Source organism: Labrus bergylta, chromosome 20 (assembly GCF_963930695.1).
Source record: "Labrus bergylta chromosome 20, fLabBer1.1, whole genome shotgun sequence".
NCBI lineage: Eukaryota > Metazoa > Chordata > Actinopteri > Labriformes > Labridae > Labrus > Labrus bergylta.
In genome coordinates, this window is record NC_089214.1 from 12,175,675 (window position 1) to 12,200,197 (window position 24,523).

Consider the following 24,523-nt stretch of genomic DNA (forward strand, 5'->3'; position numbering starts at 1 on the left):
GGCCCAGAGCGGTGCCCCCCTGCTTTCTGCTGGCCTCCATCTCCTGGTAGACGTCAGGGCTGAGGTGGAGCAGACCCTTTTGGGCTTGAAGGGTCATGGAAGAGAGGGAAGGGGAAAAAAAAAGGAACAGAATAAGGTTATGACAAGTAAATAAACAGAAAAAAAGAATGGCCATAAATAGAGTGAGAAAGAAGAATGGATGGGGTCAAACGGATTATAAAGAAGGACAGTGACAAAAGTTGAAGATTCAGGGAGAGGGAAGAAGAACAATTGATTTATTTTGGATCTCATTATTAACCATAGAAATCATTTGCACACATATTTCCCTGTCATGTACTACCATACAATGCCAGGGTGTGTTTGTGCATGTGGGTGTCTGACTGTGTCCATTTGTGAGTGTACAAGCTTGGCTTGCACAATGGCATTGCATCACCAAATATAGATGGCAGTTTCATGTGGTTTGGAGCTTCAGAGCACTATCAAACCGTCTGCTGGGAAACACACACACACACACACACACACACACACACACACACACACACACACACACATTCTCTTTCTTTTTCATCCTCAAACACAAACACAGAGACAAACGGAGCATCCTACAATATCAACAGAGGTGCAATGACTTCATATTTGATGAGAAACAGCACTGTCAGCTGAAAAGCATGCTCAGCTTTTAAAGTCTGTTCAAGTGGAGAACAAACTGATCTCTGGAACAAATTCGGCCTCAGATCAAAGTTCTTTGGCAAATTTTTGGTGGCTCCAAGAAACATCCCGGGTGATTTGGTTCGGATAGCCTGAAGCACATTTGACCAGCTTTTCTTTGGGTCCAGATTATTCACTGGTTCAAGCCAGCTGAGCACGACAGCGCTCCAAGACGTTGTTCCAATCCAGACCACTTGGACGGATCTCGCTTGTTTGTATTGGCTTCCTTCTCTCTGACATCACTACCTTAGAAATGGTGGTGACAGGTGGACACAAGAAACACTGACAGGTTGAAGTTAAATTCTTTCATGACTTTTGTGCAGTTGGCGAAAGTAAGCTGAAGGAATAAAAAAAGATGTGAGAGATGTGAAGGATTAAAGGGAAGGATGAGCTGGGAGCCGGTTCAGATGGAAGAGGAGGTGGGGATGAGTGGATGTTAAAACCATGAGAGCGTCCGAAGCCTAGCCAAGGTCACCAGAGACAGGAAGACCAGCTGTGTGTGTGTGTGTGTGTGGGGTGCATACATGTGTGTGTGTGCTTGTTTGTGTGTGCGCACGGACCAACAGCTGGGAGAAAGTGCTGGAGTGAGCCCATGACAGACAGGCCCCTTCCTGTTTGAGTTAACATTACCATCACACTTAGATACACACTTGCAAAGACAGGAACTTTAGCGCTAACTCTTGTCTAAAGTTTCTGGGAACCTGCAGACAGTATTTCCTCATTGTGAACAATGAAGTTTGCGTTCTTTTCCAGAGAAGAAGAAAAGCAAGCAATGAAATCCAGCTCTTATTACTCATACTACAACAAACAGCCCCATGCCAGCAATGACACAACTGCTAGGATTTCTTCCCCCCGCCACCCCCCACCCCCCCTCCCCCCCTCCCAATCATAATGACAACTTTAATTTGAATTTACGCAAGTAGAAATCGCAGGCCTGTGAATTCTGTATGTAAAACAGAAAATCAAAGGTGTTAGCCAACATGACATCAGCTGTAGTGGTGGTGTTGATGGGGCTTGGAAGGGGCAGTGGATGTGGTCTGTGCGAGCGCTTGTCTTTGTGTGTGGGCGTTCCTGTGAGGATGTTTGCATGTTTGCATGAGATTGAGAGCTTGAAGCTGCTGTCAACTGATGGAGAGCGAGAGCGTGACAGCAAGAAAGAGACAAAGGGAAGTGAGAGAGAGAGAGAGAGAGAGAGAGAGAGAGAGAGAGAGAGAGAGAGAGAGAGTGAGAGTGAATGAGTAAGAGCGATGGAGTGTGATTGTGAAACCGTGGACATTAAGTGGGAGCAAGTCAGGAAAGGAAGAGTGCAGAGGCTGAGAAGTGGGGAATGAAAGAGTAAGGGGAGTGTGTGTTTGTGGTGCTGGTTCCAGGCAGTTTTTTTTTTTTTTTTTTCAGAGGGGTCCCACCCAGACTCGGCGTCCGGTGGGCCAGGGGAGCGCTGGAGGGAAGCCAGGGCCAAGCATGAGACTGATCGAAAACAGATAGGGCCCGAGCCCGCTGCTATAAATCACCACGGTGGAGCAAGACCCTCACATAGTTCACACATGCACACAGACAACTCACAGACACACATTCACACACACACAAATATGCACAGCAGGAAATGAAATGTGGCAACTCGAGTGAAAAGCCCTACTGCAATGCCCATGGGAATAGAAAGGAGAAAAATCACTCTCTGCTTGCTTCTTGCTTTCTTACACTCCCTTCCTGTTTCTAAGGCCCCCCCCCCCGTTTGTTGTAGCATCCCACCACCATGCACACACACTCACACACATGCAAGTGGTTGAGGGATGGTGTGCGTTTCATTTGGAGGAGTAAGAACAAAGGGCAAGAGGAATAAGCCTTTAACAGATTTACCTATTTTCTCCCACTGGCCTTACATAATGCAGGAATGCTCTCTGTTAGATCACAGCTGGCCAATGAAACCTCTGTAGACAACAGTTTGTATGTGTTTGCATGGGACCATATTTATGGGCTGTGATTTGTCAATAATCACTCTGCAACTTAATCATTCTTTACTTTTCAGTAGTTATCAGCAAAGTCGGCTATGCACAAAGGATAGCAGACAATAGTAAAATGAATGAATAATGAATGCATGCAATTACCCAAATTTAGAATGATATTGTTGACTGTCTTCTTAATAAAACAATGTCACGCTTGTTTATAAGCACTGTTAATAGATCATAGATGAATCATAAAATCTGGTTTCCAGACTCCAAGATGGCCCATTGGATATAAATAAAAATAAAAGGGGGGCGCCGGTAGCCTAGTGATTAGTGTGTGTTCTCTTCTCTGTAGTCCTCCAAGCAGGCAGCCCTTTCCCACGTCATTCCCCATTCTCTCGCTCTCTCTCCCTGATTTCCGATTATATCCAATTTTCGGTCTCCACAATAAAGGCACAAAAAGCCCCCAAATAAATCTTGAAATAATGTTGTTTTAATTCTGAAAAATTCTGAATTTATGCGGCTGACTGTCCACACCCAACACAAGCTCCAACACATGTTAATGCAACAGGTACACATGTTGCTCTTCTTCTTTTGTATTTCTGGAAAAGCAGCTGATCTTAGTGAGGGTTTTTTTTTTTGCAATGATATACGAGTCACTTTGAAGCATCTGTGTTATTAAAATAAACCTGCTGCTACTATACTTTAAGTTAAAGTGTCTGCCTAGTCAACAAGGACTGGATGGGTTGTGTCTTTTATGAGAAAATGAAGAGGGGTTTAAAGACTTAAAGCTCCTGTGAGAAGTAAAAAGACCATAAGAATGAATGTTTATTATTTCTATATGATTATTTTATACCCCTGTCACCTCTGCTACGGGGAAGGTGTTGAAAGAGATGATTAACGGCATACTGCTATAACAGACATTTTTTTATTTTTAAAGTTTCCACGCCAAAGCTTCATTGTGAGTTGCACATCAGACATTTAAAATAGAGGAAGGAATGTCAAATCTGTTGCTTTCAAACCACAGCCACATCATCTGAATGTTGACCTTGTTCGCTTTGCTTTTGCTTGTACTGGAAAATATTTATGTTTAAAACACCACCACCCCCCCCCCCCCCCCCAAATATAGGTGCAGAGAATGTTATGGAGAGGAACTGGTTTCACTGGCTTAGACATTAAAGCCATATTTAATCAGGCCACAGTATGATATTAAAGAGATGCAGCAGTGCAAGGCAGAGGCTATGTAATGCATTCTTGTAGAAGTAGTTCTGGGAGCACTAGAACAAAACTTTCTTGGTTTATATCAAATCCATTACAGGCATAAGCACATTACTGTTTGAGTTGACTACATTTTAAGTATACACAAATTAAACTTACATAATAAATATGAATAAGTCTAAGGATGGTCAGAAGTATGTATCAGTATGTTCTGATGCATCTTTAACCACCCAACACTTAATCCACAGAGCACTGAGAGTACAATTTAAAAACAGGCAACAGGTGGAGATTTCAAACCACAAGAATGTCAGCTGGTATTGACTAGAAATGTGTCATTCCTGTAAAATGTTTATTTACTACCGAAGTGAAACTAATCTCTGCAAAAACTCCAGTTATTTAAACACTTGTAAAGTCTGTTAGAACATCCCCAAGAAGAAGAAGTAGCTGGATCGGAGCTTTGATTGCATGAAAAATAAATGAAGACAAATAATTCCTTGCCATGTGTTTCTCCTCTCAAGCTTACTCTTACAGGGTGCAGTTCTGCACACTGATTCAGTTATTTTCACTTCTACTCAATAAAAAGCACAATCCATCAAAAACAACTGACAAACTAGAAACATCTTCCATTCAGCAACCATAGACACAAACAGAAAACTGAGAGCAGCTGTGTCTGTTTGAATGGGTTGTAAATGGTGTTTATGCAATAAAGATTATTTAGACATTAGCATCGTGTGAGTGTTGTGCGGTTTGGGCAACTTTAAAGGGGTAATTAGCCAACAGTTGAGCTTCGTGCTGAGTGTGAGATGAACTATGAATGGGAGTGGCGCGGGACCAAAGACAAACTACGGGCCAACAATAGGGGGAAAAAAATGACCAAATAAGGAAGACTTCGTTTCCCAGGGGGCTCTGCTCTAGAGGTATTGGGCAATGCCTGGAGCACAGGCTACCATAGAAACCGCAAGCAACAAAATAGCCGACCCAAGTGAGCAAGCACTTATCTATAAACAGAATTTAGAAGATCTATCTTTCTGGAAATTGGAGTAAAACGCAAACAAGGTGTATAAATGTTTTTTGTCAACTTTCTTCTGGATTCTGTGTTTAGATTATTGACCAGCATTGAGCAAACTAAATACGTCAGAGTGATTAGTCCTACCAGGCTGCTTGATATTTTACACTTTTAAACACTGACAGCTGAACCTTCACATACATTCTCCTCTCCTGACTGAAGCTGGATGCCTCATGTAAGAGGACTGCAGCTCTGCCAAAAGCCCCCATTAGAGGCGAGTGACAACAGCACATTTGAATCTAATAAGGCAATCTGTTTGTTTTCCACTCTGTTGCTCCACATTGCAGTGTGTTCATTCGTCCCCTAAACTGCTCTTTCTCAAGCTGCTGGCATTTACTTGAGCTGGCATCCCGCATGAAGCCGCCTGTGTCCTTTCATTCAGCTGGGACATCACAACAGGCCAAACTCAGATATTACAATGCACATAAATCTGTGTAAGCAACAACATGACTTTAGACTCTTGATATATAACTTTATGCACCTGTAATACATATTAACTTACTGAACTTTATTCGAAAATAAATGGAAAAATAACAATGCTGCCAGACTGCGCGGATCAAGACACTGAAAATAGAACATGCAGTCTTGAAATAGCGTTTGACTTTTGTGAGAGGAAAGATTTTTTATTTTGATTACAGAGAAGACAGCCAACTTAACTGCAGATAGAGCTGATGCAGACCAGCTGTTTCCGACTAAATTGCATCCTTATGCTTTTAGTGAAGAGTCCAAACACTGTTGTGAATGAAATATCCCTTAAGGACATCACATTCCCACGTAAATTTGACATAAATCCTGTCATGAGACAATTCTGTGTTTGTCTACAGACAAAAATGTCCATTAGAAGAGAATTCTGTCCAGATGAGATGATGAGTATGGAGGCTGTCTTTTCAATGTCGCTTCATCTGTCTCAAAATGTGTTTCATCTTTGACAGAGACTGTCAAACCACTATTTGTTGAATTAACAGGTTGGTTATTGTGTGATGCAGAAGGCAGGGCTATCTTATATGAAATAGCAGATCTAGACCTGTTAAACTATCAGTATGTGTATCTAGCATATGAGAGTTTACAGCCCCTCTAGCAACTTTATCAGACTGTACTAAGATGGGATGCTGCTTTAAGCTAACCCAGACATTACTACAATCTCAAAATGACAAGGCTCATGTACTGATGTGAACCATGTTTAAGAAAGGCATCCTACTATTGGGGCTTTCACACTTGCAGAAATCTACTGAAAAACTACGGATATTTCCAGGAGACAGATGTAAACACCCAGACCCCTAGCAAGTCTGAGTGAGCTGATGTGAGAATGCAGCAAAGGGATTTCACCTCGAGCCAATGGGAGGGAGGAGTGATGTTTATACACTGTGACTGCTGCACGGTGCGTAGAGTGTATGCATGCAACCGCTACGATCTCAGTGCATGTAATTGAACGGCTAAATTATGTTTTCTGTTCATCAGGATGTTGTTCTCCGCTCTTTTGTTGATGGTGTGATTCTGTTGAACAACACGTAGCATTTATATAAAAGGAAATATTGTCATTATAGCATTGTATGAACACAGAGTCCCATTTCATAGAATTACAAAGAAGTACAAAAAAAAGACATCGGTTTCAGACATGGCTAACGGCTAAATGTTTTTTTGTTTGTTTGTTTGTTTTTTATCAAACAGTGGCATCAGTATCTGCCCTGATTTTTAAAAATCTGTGCCACCCTATGCCAAAGTTGATTCCCGTCCTGAAAGGAACATGAATATTTTGTGTACCCTAGTCACATCAGTTTCACTAAAACACAAAACGTCAGCGTTATTGTGGTGCAAGGGGGAAGTCAGAGGATCACCAAAATCAAGAAGTTTGTAGGATATCTTCACCTGCACTCAACTGGTGAGCCAAAAGAAAAACAGACAGAACTATTTTAAATGATGTTCAGAACTGCCTCATAACTCGTGACACCACAGGGAAACGACTCCAACCCTCATTAACAGAGACAAACAGTGTTCATGTGCTAATCAAAAGACAAAGAAATAACAGAAATGCAGAGTCAAGAAGCGTAAGTAGTACTTCATACTATGACAGTCCTGTTAATGCGTGAATGCCAGCTCCTTTTGTGGTGGTGTTTTTGACAATGATTAAATTGCTTTAAAGTTCCAGTAGTTTTTCATGACCTCATTATCTCATATTGTCTACAGCTGACATGTGGACCAGACGCAAATCTAGCCAACATGTATTTTCCTCATATGCTCATATCTTATCATCATATATTCTGCCTCACCAGAATGTTTCTCTGTGTGTAGGATTACGGCTGTGTGCGTGAATCAGGGCTGAAATGTGCTTGTGTGTTAATCCTGAGTGAAAGGCTATGGTGTTTGTTTTTTTTTTTTTTGCACAGGAAGGCAGTGGAGGGACTCCCCGGTGGGCCCCAGTGTGCCGGCCCTGTAAGCCTGAGTGAATGAGCCTGAATTCGCAGGCTCCCCACGAGGACGCACGGCCGATTAAGCTGACAGTCAGAAGCCCATTGACCAGTCACAGAGATTAAACGCTGGGCCGTCTCGGCGGCTAAAACCACCTGCGGGACGAAAGGCGAGAGAGAGAAAGGAGGAGGAGGAAAAAGGAGAGAGACAGAGGGAGACGTGCGGATACTCACTGTTACTCGTCGCTTCGGTAAATGACGCCTTTTGTCCGTTCCAGCCTTTGTTGTCTATCTGTAGTGATGCAGAGAAGGGGACAAGGAGGGGGAGGTAAGAGAGATGTAGAGTCTTGAACAGACAGTTTCTTCACGCATGTCAGACGAGTTCCTTCCTACTGTTCTGGCCACAAAGAAACGAGTGCTCGCAGGAGGGGATGCTCAAGGAGCCTAGTGTCCGTCTATCTACGCCAGATACCTAATTAGGGGGGTTGTCAGTGTTTAGTAGTCACTTTAAAAAAGCGTCCCATTCAGTGTGTTCCTTCTGCTGTGGTATGCGTGTCTGCCTGCATAAACACACACAGCCGCACACACGTATGTGTGTGAGGCTGAGGAACAAATCATTTCTGATGTGTGTGACAGCTGAGGAGATGACATGGCGGTACAGCCTGTCTTCAGTGTCTTCACACGTTAGCACAGATTACCCACAATCCCACGGTGGGAATGTAGACCAACAGAGCTCCCAAACAGAAAGAGAGGAATCTAAAAGAGAGACAACCCACCCTACAAAAACAGGAGTTTGGCAAATAATTGCATGGAAGCCTGGGTTGTCTGAGGACCTGAACAGAAGTAGGACACCCAAAAAACATCGTTTAGAGAAGTTTTTTCGGTTCCGTCAGTGTAGTGGAGAGCCTCCAATCAGCCGATTTCAGCCTTGATTGAAACGCAAGAAGGTCTCATCTGTTGCCAGAAATTAGCTTAAAAAGTAAAACTGCTTATTACAAGAACACCACACCGATCGTTAATCTGAAACATTAGAACCGGAATCAATTGTGAAATGTTTAACATTGCCTCGTCGACACATGTAGCTGGAGCTTTGTCAGAGTGTAGAGGGTTTCATAAAGACACGTGTTGAAGGAAATCTACCAGAAGTAACCAGAGTGTATAAATATATAAGATGAAAATGAAAGGAAATACTGAGTGAAAACTGGGCTGTGTTTATTTTTTAAGAAGAAAAAAAATCTCCTCAGTGATTCTGATAAGAGCAAAGTGCCATCCTTTAGCTCTATGTTATGGACTTAAAGATATATGCAGCAGCAGCATATCTAACTAATGAGCTGTCCGGGGAGCGATGAATATTCTACACGGAGCCTTGTTATGTAACATGGTCTCGATCTGCATCTGCTCCCTTGAGCTTGAAAAACCACTGAGGTGAATAAAGATGATGGAGATCAATGGATGCTTGCAAAACACATTCGGTTCAGAGGAGCTGAACAGGTTGCATAAGAGGTCGGCGGCACGCGGACCCGTGATGAATGCGAAAAAATTGACGGACCTATCAGCTTTTGTTGAATTCTGCACAGTGTGTGAGAGATGAGATAGTGTATGGACTAAATGGGAGTGGTGCAGAGATTTATGTAATCTTTCAGCACACAGCTGTACAGGTGCTGCCCTGTGAACAAGGATGGAATACAAAATACAAGACGTGCTGTACACACACCAGTGAGTGAATGTGTTCCTCTATTTGTAGGAAATGCACACTCAAAAACACAATCAATTTAGGTGCTCAATCATTTGACCAAACAATGAATGCATGTTTGTTATAATTGTGAGCAGCATGCAAAATTCAAAACCATGTTTTATGTCTGCTTCTCAACTGCAGACAGATGTAAAAAAGGTTTAAAAAATGTTGTAAGTGTGCTACATTTAGAAATCTTCACCACCTTTCAGTCTAACAGAAGTTTGTGAATCTAGTCTCAACAAATACTAAAACCCCTCAGAGTCAGAGTTGCATTGATAATGATCGGAGCAGCGATTAGTGTTTTTGTTTTTATCATTCATCTGAAGGTAATTATATCAGAATATTTCATTGATTGAGGTATTTTTATACACTGTGTAACATTTGTTTGTGGCAGTTATTTTTATATCCATTTTGTCATTGTCTTACTTACACTGCATACTGTTTTTTTTTCCTATTAAAACTGACTTCATCCATTTAAACTGTTGTAATCGCTTAGCACTACACGACTCAGGGAGAGGGCTGACAATAACAGTCCAATAAATAACTCATATTCAGTTTAATATCAAAGCAAATGTAGACAACAGGAAAATAATACTTGATAAAGTTGTTTCGCTTAAAAATGTTTAAAAAAACGTTTTTCCCCAACTTCTTAACCACAGCTGTCTTCAAAGAGCATATAGACCTTTTTGGTATAAATCAGTGTGGTACACTTCTTTTTGACAAAGACTCGACTGTGGTGGAACTGTCGGCTATTTTAATACTCTTTTCTGGTTTGGAGTAAGTGCACATTTTTGGAGAAGTAGTTGTACCTCAGTATGACGTGGATATAAATACGCTGCTTTGGAAGTGATAACGAGATGATCTGAAGAAGATAGATAACTTGTTTTTCACAGAGTCTGACCCTTTACTGTAGGTTTCAGAAAACGATGACTTCTTACGCTTAAGCATAATCTGGCATTAAATGAATCATCAAAGAGGGGGACGAGTATACAAACTGGCGTTGAAATATATAAGTTGGTGTAAGCATCAGATGGAAAGTGGAGTTTGTACCTCGGTGGGGGACTGGGGGATTGTGGAGGCCTTGTATCCCAGCTGCAGGAGCATCGCCTCGGCTGCGTTCCGCTTTGCCACCTTCTTGTTGGGTCCTGTTCCCGTTGCGACTTCGTTATTCACCTTCACCTGCGCATACAACAGTAGTTTCAGTTGATGTTGACATGCTGAATACAAGCACACATCCCCACAAATTTCCTCGATCTGTCGCACTCTCTAAACTTCCAGTGGAGACCCGTTTGTATGTCTTGCCGGGTCGAGTCAGCCATGCAAACCTCATTTTGAACAAAAAGCCTCCATGTGAAGTGTTTGTTTTTCAGTGAGCCCAAACCATTCCATCTCTCTACACAGAGTGTAAGCAGATATTTCCTAGCGAATATCAAACGTGGTTATGTTATGCAAACAGACAATTACACTCTATAAATAATGTTCTGGGAGCCTGAGCCTCTGTGAACACTGGGTGCACTAACTCAAAGTGGTCTGACATGTTCTGTAAGTGCCTGCTTGAATGCATCAAGTAGTCCATACACTGAGAAGGAAAGCCTCAATAAATTAACTAAATAACAACAATGCAGTTACTCTTTTAGTATGTTTCAAAAGACTGTCCCCCATGCAAAGACATGTCAAACAAAGCAGAGTGCTTTCTTCTTTAACTAGCGTGTTCACAATAATGTGAATACAGAGACTCGTATGAGAGCTGAAGAGAAACAATGTAGTAAGTTTAGAAGAGTGAGGGGACTGAACAAAGAGAACACACTGACTCACAGGGCCTAATAATGTGCGTGTCCAAGGGATATGGAGAAGAAGTCTAAAGCCACATGCTAAGTGAAGCCGTGTTCTTCGTATGAAAGAAGAGGATTATAGAAAGAGAGACGAGAACAAGAGTTTGACTAAGAGAGACAGACACAGAAAGACTTATACCCCAAGTGCAACATGTAAAAACGTCTTCCTGAATTTCTCCATCTTTACTGGGTGAGCTGCATGTGTGAACGCAAAGCACAAAATTCCCGCCAGTCTCCTGTCAAATTTCTGCGAGAAGTCCGGGTGAGCGACCCCTTTTCAAGTGGGCGGGGCTAATGAGGAATAAATCCAACAGCAGGTGTGGTAAATGTGCACGTAATGTAACTGCTTAATACTCTTTTCTGTTTGCAAGTATGTTTTTATGACTCTTGTGTTGAGTCTGTAGAAACGTCCAATTGTAGCATTATCATAAAGCCAATATAAAGGTCATTATAGTGACGGACTCTTCATCCGCTGAAAGAAACGTGTGAATTAAGTCAGTAAGTCAGAATGATTTCAGGGGCAGGCTGTCCTGACATTTCAGTTTCTAATTTCTCACAGAACTCAGGCAGTTTAAGAAAAAACTTACTCAATAATCTTGAGATCTAAGCACATTGAATTCATTAACTGTAAACACACAAACTGATTTGTTTTAGTAAAGCAGGAACACGGTTCCCTGTAAGCTAATTTCCAAGAAAAAGCCTGAGCTTGCTCATTAAAGCATCAATCAAATCAAAACAAACTAAGAAAAAGTGAGCTAAATCATATTTTTATGCATGTAGGATTCTTTCCACATTCTTGCAGTGATTTATCCATTCATCCAAAAAAAGAAAAAATGAAAAATCAGTCCTGGAGAGCGTCTTTTGAAGAGCAGAAAAGTTAAACCCACTGTGAATGTGTTAAGTGTGGTCTTCCCCTCTTGCACAAAGTCCTGCTCGAGATTAGTGATAAACAGAAAATCATCCATGACTTAGTTAAGGGTGAAAGGTTGTTAAGTAAGACTGTGACATTTCATTCTGTTAATGATTCTGGCTCCTCACAGCACAGACTACAGTCTGTTATCTTTCTGTGGAGCACAAGACAGTCTGTGAATGTTATTTACTTAAAAAAAAAAAAAAAAAAAAAAAAAAAACAGCTGAATATAATAAAAACAGTTGACAGCTCCAGTGTGGTAAAACAGTGCTTTTAAATCATTCTGAGTTTGATATGCATGATGTAAAAATAGTTATTATTAAACAGAAAAGGTTTGAGAGCGAATGAGGAGAATAGAGGGTGTGAGGGGAGAGAAAGGAAGTACAGGGAGGTCCAAGACACTAAAAGTGCACAGAGGAGGAAGTGAATTATGAATCCTCTTCTACAGACAAAATGTTACAGCTGTTATCTGCATACTGGAATCAGCAGACTTGAAACATTTCAGTCCATGTGAGCATAAATACATGTTTGACCTTCAATCAAATGTACACTCAATAAGACTCTCCACATGATATTTGCTACATTCAGAGGTGGAAAATATCGCTGCCATTGTCCTCCACCGGGCTGATAATCGAGGAGAATTATCAAGAAGAACATTCTACAAAGAGACAACATACAGAGGAGAACTGAAAAGACACGGGCTGTTTTGCTTCTTGAAAGCAAACACAGCTCAGTCCAGATCTGCTCCAGTTTTTCTCAGGACATCAGAAGTGGTAGTAAATTGAAGGGCTCACGTAGAAAAGTTTTTTTTTTAGGCCTTAATTGCCTCAGGCCCGGGTTCAACAACGCAGAGTTTGTTGAGTTTGGGACTACACACATGACTGAAATTAGAAACCAGATCGCGGTCTCGGGAGAAAACCAAGAAACTTGTGTTCTACTGTAAAAAGGTTATATAATACTGCTGCTGCTGCTGCTGGCTACATTTGACAGAAAAGGTGAATTCTTGTTCTGCCTTTAGCTTGTGTTTCCCTCTTTGACAATTAGACTTGGTGTATCCCTGATCTGTGGTTTACTGAGCATCATCTAAAGTGTATTCCCCATTTACCACCTCCTCACTAACCCCTCCTTCGGCTTATTTATGACGGGGTGAATATACAAGACTGACTTGTTTTGCAGTTGCACGTCCAATGTGAGTCTGTTTTGACCCACTATGTGAGTGTAACTGCATTGATTGTGTTTTGTGCTCTTCACCTTTCAGAAATCAGGTAACCTACACTCAAAACTGTGCCTGAAAGTGTTGAAGAAATTACTAAGACTTGACTCCATACAATAAGACTCAGTTGACTCAGATGGCTTACGTTGATGAAAGTTTATACATCAGATGAATACTCGTCGAGGAGACATGATTCAACATCACACTTCTGTACTCGCATCTTGCTCAATCACATCTGCCGAACTTCTCGAAAGGCATCGCATATATCCTAAAAGACATTATCATTATCAGGGTCGTGTCACATTGACCCACCTAGACTAAACTGTTAGGTCAATAACACTGGAGCAGACAATAAGTCTACCAAACATCCTTACAGATATCAGGAAGAACAGTTGACAATCTCTAAGCTGTACTTGGTGTTCTAATAACAGCTGAACTCTGTCAGGTCTGACTGACATTACAGAACAGTGAATAAACCTAATGACATCTGTACATTATAATCTAAATAACTCCAGAAATTCCACCACAGAATGCATCTTGTGTAATTGTATTTGTTGCACTAAAGCTGCTGTGGTTACTTTGCTAAAGTGTCGCTCTTTCTTGGCTACTTGTTTAGACCCTGTCGAGAAGAAAAACCCATCAGGTGCCTGTGTATAAATAAGCACCACCTCTTTAACCATCCCATTCTCAATCTTAATTCTTTTTTTCTTCTTCTTTTTAAGATGTATTTTTGGGACTTTTTGTGCCTTTAATGGACAGATAGGACAGTGGATAGAGTTGGAACTCAAAGTGGGGAATGACATGCGGGGAAAGGAGCCACAGGTTGGATCTGAACCCGGGCCGCTCCACTTGGAGGACTACAGCCTCCATAGATGGGGCACATCCACCAGTGCCCCAAACTTTAAAAAGAATATTCTACTGAAAACACAAATCACCTGCATGATGAACTCCCGGCGTCGGGGCATCCCTCTTTCAGAAAGCAGCAGGTACTCCGGCTCCTTCTCCTTTTTGGCCTGCTGGATCTGAGCAAGACGGCTGATCGGGTTCATACCTTGACCATAATCTGGTCCAGTCTGGGAGAGAGAGAAAAAAAAATGGAATAGACATAATTGTCAAGTCTAACTATCACAAACTGTTATCGTATTAACATGAGTTAAGCATGTGTAACATGTGTTGGGATTGTATAAGAGAAAGCGGAAATGAGATCACACTCTTCTGCAGAGGAGAGATGCAAAAGATACAGAGACAAGTTTAATGACAAAGGAGGTCAGATGGGAACAATCTTATAGCATAGTTCTGTATAATATGTCTGAATTTATAAGTAGATTAAATGTCCAGTTCTGGCCCGGCTGAGGTACCTTGAGGATGGTCTTGGTTCGTTTCTTATAATGCGTTTTGGGTTTCTCAACAGCAGGGATGAAGGGCAGCTTCTTTAGGTCCTGCAGGATGGACAGAGCGGCACGCTTCTTGGACAGCTTCTTGCTGTTGCCCTCGCCTTCCGCAGAGAACTCCCCCACAGATACACGAGTCAGGAAGCTTTTCATGTGCGGGGGGCCGCTCTCCTTTAACACCTGGGGGAGGCAGAGGAGAAACAGGTTGGCGAATCGGTGTTTTAAACATGTTTTGTCTTACAATTTGGGTGGAGAACAGACGAAACGAGTTCGTAGAACGAAAAGATTTTTTTTTTTTTAAATGTCATAAATCTGTTTTTGTCATTCATGATATGTGTGAGGGAGTGTGTGCAAGCAGTGTGCAAGCAGCTACACCAGGTGGTCCAAAACATCTGTTCTGAATGGTCACATTGCTACCCACCCATGTACGCGTGTGACTTATACGGAACACACACACACGCACATACGCACGCACACACACACACTAAGTGACGTACAAACACACATATGAAGAGGAACATGTTTCTAGATGACAGTCTCTGGTGTTGAGGGCTCAGTTTCCTTCCTCCAGCCCCTGGTCACCTGGGAGACCTAAAACAAACACCGGCTGGCGTTAGGTCATGCTTCTGCAATCACATCTACTTCCTGTGAAGTCGGAGTACAGTGTGTGTGTGAGTGTGTGCATGTGTGTGTAGCAGGTGGGGTTCTCCCCAACCTTATTTAAGAAAAAAAAAAAAAAAACACACTGGAGGAAGAATTAGATTTCACACACTTACTGAGTCCAGCAGAACATGTTTCTGCTGAGGTGGATGCATTTTTTTTTTTTTTTTTTTTTTTTTTTTGATTCAGAGATCGCCGACATTCTCCCTCGCTCTCCCTCTAGCTGTAGCTGCTGACTGTTACCATTTCTTTCCAATCACTCCCTCCCTCCTCCTCCTCCTCCTCCTCCTCCTCGAACTTCATTTGAGCTCAATTTGCGGTGCAGACAGCACAAACTGTAGCAATCAGATGCAATCTAGAAACAGTTCATTTGAACCCAGTGACCGATAAAACTGATAAGTGGAACCTTGAGCATTCCTCGAATGCTTCACACATCAACGCAGACTAATATCAGATCTGGAGGAGAACAAAGGATAATGTGTACAAACCCTTCCATATGGCCAAACTACGAACACAAACTTCTCTTTTGTTGCAATAAACACACTACAAAGATGATGCAAATGATCATTTTTATCTGCAGACACTAAATGCATAAGCAGTTAAAAGTTGCTGTGTGTCAACGTTTTACAAAAAAAGGCTGAAAAAGGAGAATTCTTCCAACTAGAGTAAGTGCAGGACACTCCTGGTAACTAAGCTGACACCGGCCCCGTGTTTGCTGTCAGTGTACCTGTTAGGCTGTCAGCATTCCTTCACAATGACTTTAAAGATGTGTGTTTTCAGGAAGCCTTGGCGCGCTAGCTGTCCAAGCTAACAGCCTCTCACCCCTGCCCGGGGGACCTGCTCTGGTCTAGCTCATCACCAGAAAAGGGAAATGTAACTCGGCAGCTTCTTGCGCATTACAGCATTCAATGGGACTAGATACATCTGAATCTTTTTAAGTCAGTCAATGGGGTTGACGATGATGACACTACTCATCACTGGCAAGCTGAGATTACATCATTTGGGAGAAAAGAGCAATTAACAAAATCGAGATGACCAAGTGTTTTGTGAAAAAATATAACAGCACTCATAGGTCCCTGATGCAGTAGCAGTGAATGACGGGATGTGCATGACAGGAAGCGTCCTCAGCTGTCCTCGATTCTGTGGCTGTATTCACTAAACCAATCACTCACTTAAGTTTTCTTTCTCTCCTCATCCATCACGGCCTCTTCTAAACATGTGAAACTATTTAGTACATGTGGTTGAGCAAGATGGTAGGCTGACCTAGAAACAAACATGTTTGCATCCTGGTAGGTGACCGCAATGTGCCTGGTTTAATTCTAACCACAAACCTCTGTTATCCGTCATTGTTTATTTGGCAGGAAACCAACGGAAACCCCCAAAAAGTTACTGGTACTGGAAAAAGGCTGCGAAAAAAAAAAATCTACGACAGATGTGAAATGACTAAAGTGACCAATTAAAAGCTTTTATTCAAAGGTCTATTGAGAGGATCTTCGCTGAAACACTTCAAGTTTTTCGTTCTTCACAGGAACAAATGTACGAGCAGACTTGTGAGTGAGTCAGGCTCTTTAAGTTGCCCGCTGTCCTTTTCTGCTTGTCCAAAACACTCAGGGAACTTGCAAAAAAAAAAAAAATCAAAGCACAATAATTATCGCACTGATGAAACCCAACTTTGCAGTTAAAGCAAAAAAAAAAACGTGCAGCTACTAACAAGAAGCGTGCCACCAAACTTGGCCTGTATAGATACATGGTACAGTCAACAATGACTGTGAGACAAGAGTGTGTGTCTGTGCACACACGTCACACACTCTTGGCTCGGGATTGAGGCAGACGAGCTGCAGTCAGTCTCCTGGCAGACGACACGCGATCTGCGCCACACCGATGGGATTTCAGCACTTCCATTCATTTACACGCACACACATACATGCAAACAAACAGGCAAACACACCCCACTAGCACCTGATGACAAGGATCAGGTTGTACACAGGAAACACTCTGTAATTCAATGTTGATTTTTTTTTTTTTCATGTTTTTTTTTTTCACAATCCCCTTCTCCTCTTGTCTCTTCATCTCTTCTTTTCTCAAACATGGGAGGCCTTCTCTTCGGCTTCTCAGGGAGTCATTAATACCCTGAGCAGTCTGCGGATCTGAGACCTCAGGTACACTGGAAGAGGAGGCTATGGGAGCAGGCTAGGACAATGGTGAGGACTGGTAGAGGGAAGAAAGGCTCTTTTGTGACGACCGGTGGATGGACAAGCCCTCAGGGATGCTGCTTCTTGTAAGATGGGTGGTTCTTGGCGCGGACCCTCTTCTCCTGTGTCCTCCTTGGGAAAGGGAGACTCTGATCCAACACACAAGCTGTGATTTATAGATTGCTTCCCCTTTGATGCTGACATCTGTTTGATATTGCCTGACGAGGGGATTAAAACGAGCCAACCGGCTCTCAGGGTGGCGGCGACCCTCATCGTTGCATCGTTGGGATGGGAAAGCAGACACTCGCTAGCAATGACTCATGGGTAATTTCATGCGGCTTAAGAGTGTAGGGATGAAATAATGTGCGATCATGGCTGATGTAAAGGTGCTCAAAGGTGCAAGATGACCATTACGGCTTTGTGTTTGGTGTGTGAATAATGCATAACGTGTTTGATTATTAATGGGGGGCGTTGAGGTGTTCCATTTCTCTTCAGTGCATCAAAGGAAACACAGTACAGGAGATGTGACATGGCAGGGTATGAGGCCAATCTTTGCGTAATGAAGGCCCAAAGTGACACACATAATTCACATTTAGTCTCTAGCTATGGTGTAGTGGCAGTGTATTCAACATGCTGATTGGGAGTGAAATTGTGAGAGTCATCTGTGCACCGTATGAGGGGAGTGAAAGGTATTATCAGGAAAGTAGAGGAAAACAGCCTGGCCATGGAACACTTTATTTTGATAGGGCACAGGAAACGTGGTTCAACTGATATGAAGAGATGAAGAACCATCACCTTTGAGCCGACAGTTTTCGGGTATAAAAAATGAAAAGACAGCACACAACAAAGCAAATAGACTTTTTCTGATACTGATGTCCATATACCAGTTGTCAACATCATAATCAGCCTGCCCCAGTCAGGCAGAATGCCAGCCAGTTCACTCAGCCGTTATTATTATAAATCAGACCCACAAAAAGTCAACTGGTTCCAGGTATCTTGTCATGATGTATTTCTGGGCATTTTAGGCCTTTTAATGGAGTGACAGGAAAGTGGAAAGAGTTGGAAATCAGGGAGAGAGAGAGAGAGTGGGGAATGACATGCGGGAAAGGAACCACAGGTGGGATTTGAACCTGGGCCGCCCGCTTGGAGGACTGCAGCATCCATAAATGGGGCGCGCGCAACAACCACTGCCCCACTGCGCCACCAACTAGTTCCAGGTATCTTATCATGAAACGTGAAAAGTGAAATGTGAGTTACAGCTAGCGAAATAACAGCAAGCAGTGTTTTCTCTACAAATATCATGTTTATTTTTATTGCACTGGTATCAGAGGGGTGATCGGTATCGGCGAGTACCCTGGTTTAGGTATGGAAATTGGAAGTACGGAGACCAGACGCAACTCCGAGCAAAGAATATCAGTTGAATGACGACGCCTATTGAGGAGAGAAGTCACTGATTTACTGCTCGTCATCAGACAGTGGTAATGAACAGCCAGTCTCCAGATCAACAGCAAGCAGAAGAGAGAGTGTTTGGAGCAATGTGTCTGCTTTTAAAAAACGCCGTTGTCAGCTTCCAATGTGGAAGGACAGAAAATGAAAGTGGCGTAATTGCTGACAGTGACAAAGACGTGACGGATGAGTCACATCAATCCAGATTTAGCAGGCTGAAATTATTAATAGAAGTTCCAGGAAGGATAGCCATGTCATGCTCCCATTAGCAAATGCGTTTTTCGAACAAAGGGAAGAGAGGAGGGAGGGTGTGAATGGGAGGATTGAACAGCTTTGCAACATAATTTCTTCAGTGTTATGTAAACTTTTATTTACAAGCAAAGTCATCACGAGAAGAGACTCCCTCCCTTTCCTTCTATCATTATCTCCGTTTTTCCCTCAACACCATCCTTCAAGCCTCAACATGCATCCGCCCTTCACTGTGATTTTTGGTAGGAGAGGTGGAAGGCAAGGGTTTAGGATGGAGGAAGGGAGGGGGCACACAGAGTAAACTGAGCCTCCCTTGTTTTTGGCACCTTGCAGAGAGCAGTAGAAGAAGAGGGGGCCATCAGGGAGTGAACCTTGGATGAGTCAGCTGAGATGCGCCGAAAGCCAAGGGGAACAGACTCAGCCGGTCATGTAAGGACACACTAGACTAGTCCGTGAATTTAGAAAAAGTAGGGTGCAGTGGGTGCAATTGTTAAAAGAGCAGAATTGGTAGTTTAACACACATCAAAGGACATCTTTAGAAAATCGTCATCATGTGGGGGAAAACTGAAGTTAGAAGTGAATAAAGTCAAACTAGAATTCTGTAGACTGTGTTGCACATACATACAGTAGATATTAGGTTATGGGACTATTTGTAGTATAATAATAATAAAGTTTATTTATATAGCGCTTTTCGCAGACAAAGGTCACAAAGTGCTTTACATCAACAACAAAAAAAGCAATAGCATACATACAATGAAAGAAGGAAAAGAAAAAGAAAAAATTAGTACATTATGGACGACACAATAATTGGCACAATAAAACACAGATGAGTAGGTACACTGGGTGGACCTGATTACCCATAGGCCTGTCTAAACATTAACGTTTTGAATTGTTTTTTTAAAAGACTCAACAGAGTCAGAAAGACGTAGCGAGATGGGTAGAGAATTCCAGAGGATTGGTGCTATGGACTGAAACGCACAATCCCCACGAGTCTTAAAAATTGAACTGAGTGGACAGAAAAACTCTTATTTTGTAGGATGTGAGTGAATGTAAAACAGCAGAGGCTGACAAGAGGGTTTATATTCAACTAAATAAATTCCCTTTTACACCATAATGAAATGTAACAACCTTACAGGGCGCTGGGAGCAAAGTGGTTAGTGCGCGCACCCCATATAAGGGGGCTATTGTCCTTTAAGCCAGCAGCCCGGGTTCAAATCCAGCCTGTGGCTCCTTTCCCGCATGTCATTCCCCAACGTCTCTGCCTTATTTCTAACTCTATCAACTGTCCTATCTCTAAAAATAAAGGCATGAAAAGCCCCAAAAATAAACTTTAAATGTAACAAACTTATGTTGGTTATGATGTTCGAGCAAGATGTATGTATGCATTAAATAGGTTGTTGTATATTTTTCTCTTCCTTGTTAGTCTGATCTACTAAGGCGTATGGTAAATTATTATTTCTACTGCCGCCGGGGGTGGTGGGGGTATAATTGTTGTGTATAATTTAAAATAATAAAACGATAAAAAACAATTAAAAAGTTTGAACAAGAACTTTTCAAGTGCAAGGTTCACTTGTCATAATAGGATATAGAGACATTTAGATATCCTATTAGATCGTGTGTGAATATGAAACAGAGGTAGGGTATCAAATTTCCTGAAAACTGTGTTTTTATTTGATTTATGTCCGAGACCGTCCTTTGAGGAATAATATTGGTTGAGTGAATTCAGGCTTACGGAGAATTTATTATTCCTATGAAACACAAGATAATAAAATTTTCTACGAATGGATGAATAACGAGGGATTTTTTTGCCTTATCAGCTGAGTCACCACCACAGGCAACCAGACCACGTCACATGACCCCATAGCAGTTTTCCCGCAGCAGCCCAGACACACTTTAAACTTCACAACGTCAGAATTTCCCACATGAGGTGATCCTCAGTCCAACGTTTCCCGTGCACGGATTGTTTAAAACTTTCTTTCCGATAAGTGACCGCACTGAGGGACAAATCAGGCAGAGCTGAGTATAAACATGTCCAGGCTTTGTTCACATTGTATTAATACAAGAAGATTAAGTATTATCAGTGTGACTCCTTCGCCTTCTAATTAGTGGTTGAGTTTTTGTAACACTTACCGTATTATGACGCTACAAAGAAAAACCTCATATTACATCACAAGTCCTTTTCTGCTTGCACTTATCTTCATTAACTCTTCATCATTTACAGGAGAACAGGAGTTAGAATTCCCAGTAAGCCATGTCTCACCTCAAAGTTGACTGATAAATTCCTCTTTAGGGCGATTTCGTACACCAGGCTTATCTCTGATTTGCTGGCATCAGTGCCGTCCTCGCTCTCCTCCTTTTCCTCTGGGCTCTGAAACGAGGACAAAATCGCAGGTTATAAAAAAAAAAAACCTGAAAGTGGACATGATGTTAAAATTCTTATTATTCATGACTGCTCATTGAACTGCAACTAAAACTAAAAACTAAAAAACTCAAGTGTGACCTTCACCTGCAAAGCTTTGGTCATTTTGTAGCTGGTGAGTGTTTGTGTTATGATTTGGTCTTATTTAGTTTTGTATTTCAGAGTTAAGGTTTCCATGTTTTAATTTCTCCTGTCCATCCTAGTGTTGCTTGTTTCCCTAGTGTGTTTGTATATTAATGTTTCCTAGTGTTTTTTTAAAGGCTTTTTGTGCCTTTATCAGAGAGCCTTATCTTCTGCCTTTTTGTTTTGCTTAATAAACATTTTTGGTTTTCTGCAATTGGGTCCACCTCCTATGTTTTTCCAACACCGTGGCAGTTTGATACATCATGTTGTTTTTAGATGAGCCTGACTAGCACTCAGATAAGAAGCCAGAGGAGGAAAAACACTCTGATTTAATATCCATCACTTGTTTGGGATCTATAATTAGATCACATATAAAAGTTGACACAGTATAACCTACTTAAAGTTATCAATTTAAACTTTGTCTGGCTTCATTAGAAGTGCTGACTCAACTTGCATCCTCACAGCGGCTCTTATGGGCTAAAGAAAACAGCAACAACAAATCACAGAAGAGAGGTGCAGATAAACACACAGTCATACTGTACAGAAGACAAAGCTGTTGCTTTATGTGCAGCTATGCTTGTTATTCAAGCAAAACTGATATAATGTCTCTCTCGCATTGTTCTAATCTGAATGAATAACTGGTCAAACCTTGATATAACTAAAGACATCACAAGAGACATTTTATGTAAAGGTTTTTACTGAAATATGAAAAGATCTTCTATTTTGTCTTTCCATCTTTCAAATAAAAAACCCCAACTGTGACCCTTCACATATCAAAATCAGAATGAACCACCTACAGGGTGGATGTGAGCCATGCTGCTGCAATGAGAAGCCAGTCTGTTTTTTGATACGATCTTTATCTGCTACAGGATTAAGATTTATTTCAGGACATGACTGGTGGTCCTCGGCCTGAAAAGAAAGTTCTCTACACGGTGTGGTCCGATCTAACACAAGAATTTCAGGATCAAAACTCTTTGTTCTCTTTGTGATATCTGTTCTCTGTGATCATTATTGGGATGTAACATGTTTCTTATTGATTGATAGGACTTTATTGTCTTGCATCACATCGGCTCCATTTACAACATAACAAAGAAAGACAAGATACAAAGATGGAACGTTTTCACACAACGTTCAAACACCAGACAAATATTCAGAGGGGATCTGGGATTCAGCTCCGTATTCTGTTTTAGGATTGACTGGTGTACTAAAAAGTTCTTGAGTGTGACCTTATTAAAACGGGGGACCCCATACCTCAGGTTTGATGATAACATTTCAAATTCACTGTTCAGGTGTGGTTAGGGTCAGAGACAATTCTGTAAACCAGCCTTTACGGGTTTTTATAGCAGGCTGATGCCTAGAGTCTCTGAAGTGGTTGGCCTACAATTACTATTATAAATGTATTTATTAGGCCTGAATGATTTTATTATTGTTATATTAAAGAATGCCTATTATCCACAACTCAGTTTTTATGTCCATCTGCTGTAGTTTGTTTTTTAAACAATACTTGTGTTTGAAACATTTCCCTCCAGAAGCCAAACAGCTGTTTTATAAACCACTAAATTCGCACCAATCAATCTTTGAGCAGCTAATAGTTAGCTTTGTCATCATTTGACTGCATCAACAGGTTTTTGAAGCGTGGCTGTTATACCTGGGTGTCCCTCAAACAGGTCAAATGTGCACATACTAAGAGAGATATGATTTCTCCTTTAAATTCTATCATTTTAAAATGTATTGGGATAAATTCAGACTTTGGCTATGTGTTCATTGTAACAGCTCTAGTTGCTATAACAACGGCATTGTGATTTATTGTGCAGCACTAAAAAAATAAATTAAAAAAAGGCTCAGTTTTGTGTTTTAATTCGGCATGAAGCACAAGTATTGTATCAAAAATTTATTAAAAAAAAAAATTTAATTAGTGTAAGTGGTAAATCAACAGCATGTTTGTGGGATAACTGTGTGTTTTTATTCCATACCTCCAAAACAATTTGAGATTAAAAATGGAGGAACACTGATTTAAGGTTGCTCTAAACTTAATGTCTGAAAATGGATTGAACTCAGTTTGATTTTTCTGTTGATTCTTAAGTCAGTTGTGTAAATCAGCCAGACTGAATGTATCAAATGATTTTTAGTAGATGATGTTATAATGCTTTCTAGTTCACTCTGAATCTCCCATCCAGTAAAGAAACCTAGATAATGCCACTTGGATCCTTTCATCAGCTCCACACCAAAGGGCTTTTTGCTGCCAACAGTCTATGGGAATGCAGAGATGTGTCTCTCGATCTTTATCTTCCCGTGTCCAGCTCTTTGTTTGATTGGCTCTGAATGGCTGCTGTCTTTCCCTTTGGGCTTCTTCTTCCCTTCTCCCGCTTCATTGTGTGATCTGATCTGACCCATGATTCATACAGACACATCTCTTGGATATCACAGGAAACACTGTCACGTGGTAGATGGACCTGATGCACCAGGGGGAGAAGACTTCCCATTGATGAGCGCCCTTGTGTGTATGTGTGTACTGTACATTTTCAGCTTTTTGAAATGGATGTATTGAGGTATGAGAAAAAACCAGAGTGAATCACTCCACATAGCCTTGTTCACATTTAAAGGGATACTTCATACATTTGCATTAAGCTTTGTATCATTAGAAACCTGGTAGTATTTTTAAATGGTCGTTCATCCCGCCCTCATTTTCCCCTGAGATGGGAAATCTTTGTATTTGTAAGTCTGAAAAGGAGCTTCCAGTGACGCAAAAATCGTTATTTTTGCATCACTGGAAGCTGTTGTGGTTAGCGGGGTGAAACTACAACTCTAGTTCCTTATATTTTCGACCACTGAAGCTACAGACCAATCACAGATCAGTGGGTGGGAACTCACTACTAGAATCAAAACTTAACGTCCACCATATTGCTTGGAAGCTATGCTAACAGGCTCTATGGAGAAAGCTGATAATGGCGAGAAAATATAAATATAGCGGCGAGAAGGCTGCTGCCGACAGGCCGGCCTTGTGTTTTGGCAG

At 41.5% G+C, this 24,523-nt stretch overlaps 1 protein-coding gene across 1 annotated transcript in view; it reads right to left on the bottom strand.

Moving 5' to 3' along the window:
- Positions 1-24,523, bottom strand: part of stau2 (staufen double-stranded RNA binding protein 2) — a gene marked incomplete in the record, with an annotated part of 90,858 nt that overhangs the window by 40,299 nt on the left and 26,036 nt on the right. The window contains 6 exon segments of the mRNA XM_065948762.1: positions 1-84; positions 7,575-7,632; positions 10,126-10,254; positions 13,966-14,103; positions 14,389-14,601; positions 21,229-21,336. Coding sequence (XP_065804834.1) covers positions 1-84; positions 7,575-7,632; positions 10,126-10,254; positions 13,966-14,103; positions 14,389-14,601; positions 21,229-21,336 — 730 coding nt within the window.